At 35.1% G+C, this 10,648-nt stretch overlaps 2 protein-coding genes across 2 annotated transcripts; one reads left to right on the top strand and one right to left on the bottom strand.

Annotated features, from left to right (window-relative positions):
* The first annotated feature begins 4,207 nt into the window (after positions 1 to 4,207).
* On the top strand, positions 4,208 to 6,814 carry LOC113740198 (receptor-like protein EIX1). Its single transcript, XM_072071548.1, has 2 exons — positions 4,208 to 6,170; positions 6,447 to 6,814. Exon 1 carries the CDS (start codon positions 4,301 to 4,303, stop codon positions 5,552 to 5,554), a length of 1,254 nt encoding a protein of 417 aa, XP_071927649.1. The 5' UTR covers positions 4,208 to 4,300; the 3' UTR covers positions 5,555 to 6,170; positions 6,447 to 6,814.
* A 1,939-nt stretch (positions 6,815 to 8,753) lies between these two features.
* On the bottom strand, positions 8,754 to 9,427 carry LOC113740189 (thaumatin-like protein). The gene has a single exon (XM_027267723.2). The coding sequence runs from the start codon at positions 9,423 to 9,425 to the stop codon at positions 8,754 to 8,756; it is 672 nt and encodes a 223-aa protein (XP_027123524.2). The 5' UTR covers positions 9,426 to 9,427.
* Between the last annotated feature and the right edge of the window lie 1,221 nt (positions 9,428 to 10,648).

Here is a 10,648-nt window from a genome sequence, read left to right as displayed (position 1 = left end):
TCAAAATGACCAGAAAAGATTGAACTTTAAAAAGGGCATCACATGAAGCTCTTCACCTCTCCCTTGACACGTTGGGTGCAGTCATTACCTCATAGACACATCTGAAGCTATTACCACCATATACTAAATAATACAGCATTCCATTACCTCATAGACACATTCAAAGCTATTACCACCATATAATAGATGAACAATGGATCATAAATACAAGTCATTCTACGATTTTCATATTTTTATAATTTGAGAGGATGAAAAGAGAATTGAGCTCAAATTTTCACCACCTTTTGTTAATATTACATTCCATTTTCTGCTTTCGTTACATGCTTAAGGCAGTTCTGAGTTCTACAGAGAATAGCATGTCAGAAATTTTTTATAGCAATGGGTGACTCTTCTTTCCTGTCTGTTGTCCCTTCCCTCCAAACAAAGTATCGAAGATTACATTCCAAAATAAGGCAGCAGTTGGTAAAAAACCTACTAACTTTTCAGATTTTTTAGAGTTAACCCTACCCACTGTAGCCCATTAGTCAAAAGGTACTTTTTGTAAAGGTTTAGAGAAGAAAATGTACTAAATTTTATTCATACATGACTAGAGCTTTCTGTAATCCCTATATAATCGATATTAGTTGCATAACTGTTTCTTTTTTCTGGAAGCAAATGTGCTTGTATATAAGGTTATGTTTTTAGCTTATATTCTGTTCTCTGCTTATTTTTCATATATTTCTAGTAGCATTTATAAGTATCAAAAGAATAAAAGTATTAAACACCATGTTCTGCCTGTCCTCCCTCGTGAAACAACTGAAAGGACTCGTAAAAAAAATCAAGGTTTCTTAAAATCAACAAACATCAAAAAATCTTACAAATACAGCAATCATAATTAAGGCCCACTGTTTAGTATTGGCTAGAGGCATAAGCACTCAAAGATCCCAACAGTATTTATTAAATACATCTATTTTCTCATTGGATTTTGTTGAGAAGTGCATCTGCAGTCATGCATGCCTTGCTGTATTAGATGTAAATATCATTTAAGGACAGCCAAATGGGAGTATACTAAATGTAACCATCAAACATTGCATCCAATTAAGCTGAAGCTACTGAAATAGCATATATTAGATAATTGTTCCTCATGGAACAATTATTGTTCCTCATAGTAGAAACCCTGAATATATAATTATTCACTTCTTGCTAAGAAATCCAGTCCAAAAAGCAGCATTTTTAAAGTGCCGATTGAGGTCATTTGTCAAAACTACTCAAAACCAAACATTACCCATAAAATGCCACCAAACATTTTCAGAAGCACTTTTGTAAAGTATAAGTACTTCCTGGTAAAGGGACCACAATCTGTTGAATAGGATCTAAGAAGAGATATAATAAGACCACAACAATCACAGAAATACAGATGAACTAGTCATGACATATATCAGATTGGACCTTAAAAAAATAAACAGAATTTCCATTGCAGGTCTATTACTTAGAGCATCCACAATGGATTACACTCTGTGGAGTGTAATCCACATGCCACGTCAGCATTCCACTTTCTCCTCTTTTATTACACTTTCACTCACAATGGATTACACTCCACAAGGTGTAATAGCATGGGTCCACAATTAATCAAATATTTATTTTAATAATGCATAACTCATATCCTATAAATAAATAAAGTAATTTTTAAAACTAATTTTGTTATTTTTAAAAAATAAAGTACTAACTTTCGTTAAATTTTGTACATTTTGAATTTTTTTATTTTCTAAAAATGATATTATTAATTTTTAAGTTTGAATAATATATCTTTTTCTATGTTTCAAAAATAATATATTGTTATTTTTTTAAAAATAATTATGTAGGAAATTAAACAAATATTTGATACTTCAAATGCGAAGATATCATAATAATCCATACTTAATTAATAATTTGGAATGTAATTAGTTGAACTCCATAACATAATATTACATAAGTTAAATCAAATAAAATACAAATAATAACAAAATGGGGAGCCGTGTAATCCATGGGAAGAAAAATCAACGGATTACACGCATCATACATATGATGCGTGTAATCCGCATGACACGGCTCCAATGGGGAGCCGTGTCATGGAGGGGTGTAATGGGGCCCCATTACACCCCCATTGGAGATGCTCTTAAAAGAAAAGTGCCAAAACTGTTTAAGTTGGTTAGATCGAGCAAAAAAGGTTAAACCATAAAGAATCATAACCAAAGTAGATAAGTTGTCAAAACTCAGTCCAAAATAAGTAATGCTTCCCAGGGTGCACAAAAAAAAAGACAAAAATTGCACCCTTAAAGAGAAATTGTTGCAGCAACTACTTTTGGGACAAAGAGGGACTGGAGCAGAAATCCTCATAAACCTCTTAAGAAGATTTTCAGTTAAACTTACAATACCACAAAGATAATAGAGGAGGAAGATAGCAAAGATTATGGGCAATAAGCCCCGATGTAATATGGGCAAAGATTATAATCTAATTTTAGTTTCTACCCTAGGCGATAATTTGCAGAATCAAAGAGTAATCTTATAATAATTAGAGCTAATATGTAGAACACTTGATGTGGTATTCAATTTGGAAATACTTATTTTTTGGTTTTGAATTCATTTGACAAAAAACTTTTCAAAACTAAAGCAAAATTATGATATTCCTTTTGGTCATGAAATGAAAGTAATCTTGTTACTTAGAACTTGCAATTACTTACAATGCTCATATGTTGACATTATTATGTGCACAAGTAGTTTGGGCAAGAATTAGTTTTGTTCCTCCAGCATGGGAGTAAGAATAGAAGTTTAAAAGGCTATCAAAAATGTTTAAATTGGATGCAATGCTTTACATACGGTTAAGGTAACGAAAACTTCCGCCAAGACGCATTTTAGGATAGTTAGTCAAGTGTCTGTTAGATTTCTGATTCGACTCTTAAGTCCTTTCTCTTCCCCTTTCATCTTCCTTTGTTTTTTCCTTCCCTTCTTGTAAGATTTGGAACTTTCGCTTGAGCCAAAAATATTTATATAAAAAAAAAGAAACTAATTTACTCACTCATTTTAATCATTTCCAAATATTGTGTTGAATATCCGAAAAAGTGACAACAAATAAGAAAGTAACCAATTAGGATGTGATCAGATCATATTAATTTACAATTAATACGATTTTCTTTGCTAGCATGTAGGAGTTTCCCTGAAGTCTTCTTTTTTTTTTTTTTAATGACGCATATATATTCCATAACCTTTGATGTCTGTCATATATACTTTAAAGTTCCAGTAAGCTCTGCTCAATGACTTGTATAACAATCTTATATGTAGATTTAAATCAACAGAATTATTAAGTTTATTATGTTTAATCGTCTTTTATGTAGGTTGTGTTGATGTATTTACCCTTGAAAATATGCGTCAACATCAGTGACGAATTCAAAAGTTTAGTGGGAACGAATCATCAATGATATTATAGCAAATAAGGCATATTAAAAGCAAAATGAAAGCACAATAAATTATAATTAGAAGCAAGAAATTTTTTTTAAAAAAACAATGTATAAAGAAAAATGTGAAAATTGGGCTCTATGCCATTCTATTTACTGTCGGTGCAAGGCATTCAAAATCGTAGTTGAAACTTCTTTAATTTGTACGATAGCTAGAATATATATATATTTTTTGTTTTCTTTGTCTTTGATTTCCTATGTAACATATACAGTATTACCTTAGTTTCTATTGTAAAATTATAGTTATCAAAGAAACTAAGAGTTGGTTTGTTATAAGAAACTCGAAGAAAATAAAATTTTATATTTTTTATAATTGTTATTAAAAAATAATAGTATAGTAATGTAGACATGAATGGCATACTTTTATAAGGAAACTAATTGTTAGTTTGATATATGACACTTTATCAAAAGAAATTAAACAAAGTAAAGAAAAAAATAATTTTGTTTAGGGGGATAACATAATAAAATTTTAGTTGACAACTAAAATTATAGGGAGAATTTTAAAATTTTTAAAACTTTTGGAAGGCGGCTGCCCTTGCCTGTCCACCCTATGTCTGTCTCTGATAAATTATTGGAAAAATCGCCAATTTAGTCCCTAAATTTTTTTTTGTCAATTTAGTCTCTATACATTATTTATAATCAATTTAATCTCTAAACTTATATTTCGTTTCAATCAAGGAGCTTAGCGGCGGCGCCACCGCATAATTTCCATCCGCTTCTCAATCTAGCAACCCAGAAGGGGTATTTTAGGGACTTCCATATTTTTCATATTTCTCTTTATATCTATCTGCAACATAGCCGAATGCAATGTATTTCTTCCGACATTTCACATGACCATCGGTGGATCAACCCATTTCTCTGTTTTCTTACTCGTCGCAATAATTTTTCTCTGTTCTTCCAGCAAAACTTTAAATGCAACTTGCTATGCAAGTGAGAAACAAGCTCTTATGGACTTCAAGAAAGACTTGAAAGATCCCTATGGCAGACTCTCGTCTTGGATTCACGACGTTGATTGCTGCAAATGGGACGGAGTTGTTTGTAGCAACCGAAGTGGCCGCGTGATTCAACTTCACCTTCAGAGTCCTGCTCGTGAAATTGATGTCGTTGGTGATGAGGTGTTGGCTGATCCTAAATCACCATTAAGCGGTAAAATCAGTCATTCGTTACAAAATTTGACTCACTTGCATTACCTTGATCTAAGTCTAAATAATTTCAGTGGAATTCCAATTCCCAGTTTTATTGGGTCTCTCAGAAGTCTAAGGTACCTGAATTTATCTGGAGCTGGATTTCAAGGAATGGTTCCCTATCAGCTTGGAAACCTGTCAAGTTTACGCACTTTAAGTGTTCGCCGAGAAGTCTGGCAGCCTCCTACCCTCCGAGCTGACAACTGGCAATGGTTGGCTGGTCTCTTTAATCTGGAGCACCTAGATATGAGTGGCGTGAACCTTCGTCTAGCGTCTAATTGGCTAGAGTTGATTAACACGATCCCTTCTTTGGTAGAGATACATCTGTCATCTTGTCAACTTGATTTAATTTCTCATCATATTGGCAGAGATACATTTGTCTTCCATGCCAACTTTTCTTCTCTTACTGTCCTAGATCTTTCTGGAAATTTTCTTGGACCCGTCGTACCTAGATGGATATTCGGTCTTACTGCCCTTGCTTCCCTTGATTTAAGTGGGAACTTGTTTGAAGGCCCATTGCCCAGAGGTTCTTGGAACTTGACTTCCCTCCAACACTTGGATCTTTCTTTGAACTATCTGAATGGTTCGCTACCAAACGAGCTTGTTCATCTTAACAATCTCATTTCTCTCAACCTTAGGGAGAATGATTTCGACGGCTTCTTGGAAGGAATTTGGAATTGGAGCTCCCTTACATCTTTGGATCTGTCAGAGAATAACTTCGCTACCTTCCTCCCAAGCCAATTATCCACTTTAACTGCCCTAATTTCACTTGATCTTCACGGCAATCACTTTCGAGGTTCTATCCCAAGATCTATTGCCAACATTTCCAACCTTCAATATCTTGACCTATCTAATAACAACCTTAGCTCCTCTTTACCAAGTGAAGTATTCACGTCGTAGGACTTGATTACACTTGATGCGAGTAGTAATCACTTGAATGGTCCAATTCCAAGCACTGTTGGCAACTGTACCAAGCTAAAATACCTTTTGCTAAATAATAATTCTCTATCTGGCTCAATTCCATCAAATTTAGGAAGATGTACCCAGCTCAAAGAACTTTCGCTGTATGAAAATGCTCTATCTGGTTCAATTCCATCAAAATTAGGAAAACTGTCATCCTTGGAGCACTTGGATGTATCTCACAACAAACTCACCGGAACTCTTCCTGAAAGTCTTTGGCAGCTTTACAAACTTGAAGATCTTTGTATTAACGACAATTCAATGGAAGGCATTGTGAGTGGGAGTCACCTAGACAATCTGACAGTTTTAACGTATTTTGATGCATCTGAAAACTCCTTAACCTTAAGAGCAAGTGCAAGTTGGACTCCTCGTGTCCAATTTGAAGTACTTAGATTGGGCTCGTGGAAGCTGGGGATCCAATTTCCTACATGGATTCGATCACAAAAAATCCTTCGGGATTTGGACTTGTCCTTCACGGAAATTTCAGATACCATTCCACCTTGGTTATTCAACCAATCATTGGAATATGTAGACCTTTCTCACAATCAGCTCGATGGTAAGGGTTCAAATATCTCTGAAACTGTTAGAGGTTTATATATGCATTATAGTCAAACATATTCAATGGCTATTCCCTCTTGGTTATTCAACCCATCATTGGTCCATGTGGAACTTTCTCACAATTAATTTTATTATAAAAGTTCAAATATATCTCTAAAACTGTTAAAAGATTTATATGCACACAACAATCAAACATATTCAATTGCCTACACACCCAATTAATTTATCATTGATTGACATATTTAGAACTTAATTTCTAACTATTTGTTTTCAGGAGGCATCTCTCACATTTTGTGTGAAGTGAAGAATGAAACACAATATCTTTGGTATCTGGATCTTCGAGAGAATTCTCTATCAGGAGAAATTCCTGACTGTTGGATGAATTACCCACACTTGACTCACATCAACCTTAACAGCAATAACTTCACTGGAAGCATTCCAAGATCATTGTTTCATTTGAAAGATCTGGAGTATTTAGGCTTGGGTAATAACAGCCTCACTTGGCCGATAACCTTTGACTTTGAATAAATAAGTTTGGAATTCGGAACCCTCCAGCAGAGTTGTGGTGATGTAATTGCAGGTCATGCTGCAATCCCAGATCTTTCATATATAGAAAATGTCGTAATTTTTAACAGTCTTTAATGGATTCTCCAGTGTTTTGAAGCTATGACTTAAAGCCAATTTCTAATATATTTGTAATGCTTGGAGGAATATTTTGAGGTTAACAATAACCACGGATGGATAAAAGATTCTTCGATTAATAAATCACTCAAAAAACTTAAAAAGGTTTTTAAAACCTGTCAAGAAAATAATGAATATAATAATGTCTCTACAAAAATGCACCAAAGATTTCTAGGAAAAATCAAGTCACCACTCAAATACCAATGACCACAATATTTAATATGGCTAAAATGGCTGTAGAAATTTAAATTTCAAAACTCAAAAACAAATCCTAATTTTATAAGGCAAGACTTAACGTGCTAGAATCCTAAAATTAAAAGATACCACCATGAAATAACCCAAAATGTTTTTATATCAGATGAATCACAACTGCAGCTCCATTCTATGCATGGCAATATTCTGCGCCTGTCTTGAACTGTCAGATTTGATGTTAAACAAACTTGGCCCATAGAGAAAGTTAGATTTGACATAACAAATTTGAGAATTTTAGATCTGACAAAACAAATTTTAGAAATTTCAGATCTAATAAGAAAAGTATCAATAAAATTCAAAACTTCCAAAAAAGAAATCTAAGGAGAGTACAAAACTCCTATTAAAAGAATTTAAGAGAGATAAAAAAAAATTTAGGAGAGAGAGAACAGTTCTATTAAACAAAACTTAAGAAAAGCTGCTATTTAAACAAAATAAGAAAAGAAGAAAGAAATTAGAGGGATGGCCCTCCTTAGCCTGTGGGAGGAAGAAAGTTGGCTGCAAGAGGAAAGGGTTGGAGAAAAGGCAGGGCAGATGCTTTGATCCAGTTCAGCTTTTTGATCCAGTATTGGGCCCATGTGCCAAAGTGGTCATAAATATTTTGATCTAAATAAATTTGCTCTCCAAATAATTACAGCCCTGCCATTTGTCACCTGTGGATAATAGCGAGGGCATGCTTTAATTTCGAGTTGGTTTAATAATTTTCCTATCCATACATTGATGTCTTTTTTTTTACCGCTGAGGGGAATAAGGACTTAACTAGCATTATGTTTGAGTGTTAAGATATTTATTTATCGTTTTATTTATATTCAATTTATTCACTAGTTGAAAGGGTGAAGTTCATTTCTTTCTTTCTTCGTGATGATTGTCAATGGGAGAATCAGCCAAAAGGAAAAGCTGAACAAAAATGATTTATTTATCACTTCCATAAGCTAGCACAATTGGTATGCAATTGAGAAAACTTGCAATATATTGTTTGTAGTAATTTTCTGAAATCGTTTTCTCAGTAGAATGATATATATATATATATATATATATTCTAGTAGGGGAAGGAGGGGGCTTACGAAATTGGGAGGGGACAGGGAATTTGAATTCTAAATCTTTAATTTCTAGATATATTTAAATTCATTTTTGTAAATTAAATTCCATGGGCTGGTGGAAATACGACCAAAATCTGAAAGACAACTGTAGACAAAAAAAGCACTGGGAGCCCAACTAGAAACCACCAAACTCCATCAAGTCCTGTGTTTGTCCTCAAGTTTCAAGTGTTTTTAGGTGGACCCTTAATTGGGCCGTGATGGGCTGATAACCAAAGCCATATCTTGAATTTTAAATATTTTGTAATCTGAAATTTTTTTTTTCAAATTTGTTGGTTCAATCCTTTTCGGCAGACTTAATAAAGATAATTAAGCTAGTACCGATTGAATGGAAAAGAATGAATTAGAAGGACATCACATAAGCTTGGAAAGCCCCCAAGTTCTGGCTTTGATTTCTCAATCGCACAAAGCTATAGGTGCTCAAATTTGTTGCAATTACTGTGGATCATCACAAGAAGGATCACATTTGCGCTTATTTCTTCAAAATCTACTTTTCTAGTGAAGTTCTTGGAGCATATAAGCTGTCCCAAGAACCTTAAAATATCTGGATTTCTTTAAGGGCAGAAAACAACCCTATAATTTGTACCACTTGGGCAAGTAAAAAAGCTTGTAGGATCATCTCGATGATCGCAATAAGCATCAGGGCACCTGCCCTTGCAGAACGTGGAGAAGAAGGTCGGGCCACAGCTAGTGCCACTGGTGCAACAGTACTCAGTTGTGTTGAAAACAGTGCAAGGATTGTTGCACCCACCTGGAGTTCTTAGCTGAGTTGGACATTGATCAACAATAGGTGCTGAACATCTGATATCATAGCAAGGAGTAACGGAGCTGAACTCCAATGGGATGTTGAATCCATAAAGCAGGGAAATGTCGAAGTAATCTAAGTTGTTAGGCTGGTTTAGGGCGAATTCAGCTAGTGTATTCGGAGGCTTTCCATAGCCTTGGCATTCGAGGCGCCCGTTGCAATCACCTGTCTGACACTGGCCTTGGCCATTGGCATCAAAGTTGCAATTGGTTCGGCCCCAAATGCGAGCGTTGGTGGGGCCAGGAGCCACATCTAGGGACCATGTTTGACCTTGGTCAAGTCGCCTGCCACCGCCTGGGGAAGCAGCTGCCCAAACTGTGTAGGTACATTGGTTTATAATGTTGAAATTTGCAGCATTGGTGAAGGTTAAGTATAAAATGAAACACGAAACCAAAAGGGACAAGGTGTAGTTGAACTTCATGGTGTTTCAAACTTTCCAAGTGAACTAGTAGCGATTGTGTTTTCAAGATGCCACAGCTAGGGGTTTACATAGGGTGATTGGCTGCTATCAGTTAGAAAAGGGGCGTAAAGCAACCCCCTGAATCACATACATGAAAACAGCTTCAGTTTGTTCTGATCCCATCTCTTTGCTGCAATGATGCGGCAAAGAAGTTGCGATCAGAGGCCAGTGAAGCATGCATGCCTATGAGTAGGAGAATAGCTGCTTGTTTAATCATGTAAGTTATACTACATTTGCTTCAACTTGTATTTCAAGAAAGTTGCAGTTGAGGGACGTAGCATTAGATAAATCAGTTGTTAAAACATCAAGGTTCAGCTACAGTAATGGTGGCCGGTTCTAGAGTGCTCTGCTAAACCGGTAATTCATCTTCCGAATCTGTTGAACATGAATTCCGGGACAAGAAATTCACCAAAAATATGGTAAAACAGTCGAGGCATTGATAGCAGTAACAAAGTGGCAGTGGATCTACATCCTAGGGGAATAAGGACTTAACTAGCACAAGGTCTTTTTTTTTATTTCTTTTTGTCCTAAACTAAAAGAAATTGCACTATGTATAATTTTTTTATTTTTATTTTCCAATTTGATGGCATCATAAGAAGCATAATTAGCAGATAATTAAGCGAAAAAGAATTAAATTTATATTTCTTAGCACTAACTATACATTAATGGATCCGGATGCATGAAAATTAATTTCATTTTAAATTTTATACATGTGACATGCATTCAAACCTATTATTAGTTTATAAAATGTTAAACTGAAATAGTTTACCATGTTAATCACATTAGTCATGAATCATATCAACCTCTGTTCTCTAATAAAGTCTTCATCATCTTATAAAATAAGTCCCTGCAAAAATAATACAAACGTTGACCGTGTAACAAACAAGTCACACTATTGTTAAATGTGATAACTGCAGAGATCATGGCAGCATTGATCAAAGTCCTACCAATATTGGCTCATGGCAGCATTGATCAAAGTCCTGAAGCAGTTAAAAAATGGTTCAAAGAGCTTCGACATGCAAAGGAGAAGTTGACAGAGCTTCACTTCTATGTTCATGTCAGGGTAACTGCAGAGAGCCCCAAATCTGTACTAGTTGCTCAAGCCAACACTACTAGCAAATCACCCACGATGTTCGGGGCAACCTACGTCTTTGATGACCCGATGGCACTGGGACCTGAGCCCT

The sequence above is a fragment of the Coffea arabica genome, chromosome 1c, assembly GCF_036785885.1.
Source record: "Coffea arabica cultivar ET-39 chromosome 1c, Coffea Arabica ET-39 HiFi, whole genome shotgun sequence".
Taxonomy (NCBI): domain Eukaryota; kingdom Viridiplantae; phylum Streptophyta; class Magnoliopsida; order Gentianales; family Rubiaceae; genus Coffea; species Coffea arabica.
This window is presented reverse-complemented; position numbering and strand designations above follow the sequence as displayed.

Coding starts and splice junctions, on each gene's coding strand:
- LOC113740198 (XM_072071548.1), top strand. CDS start 4,301: ATGACCATCGGTGGATCAACCCATTTCTCTGTTTTCTTACTCGTCGCA.
- LOC113740189 (XM_027267723.2), bottom strand. CDS start 9,425: ATGAAGTTCAACTACACCTTGTCCCTTTTGGTTTCGTGTTTCATTTTA.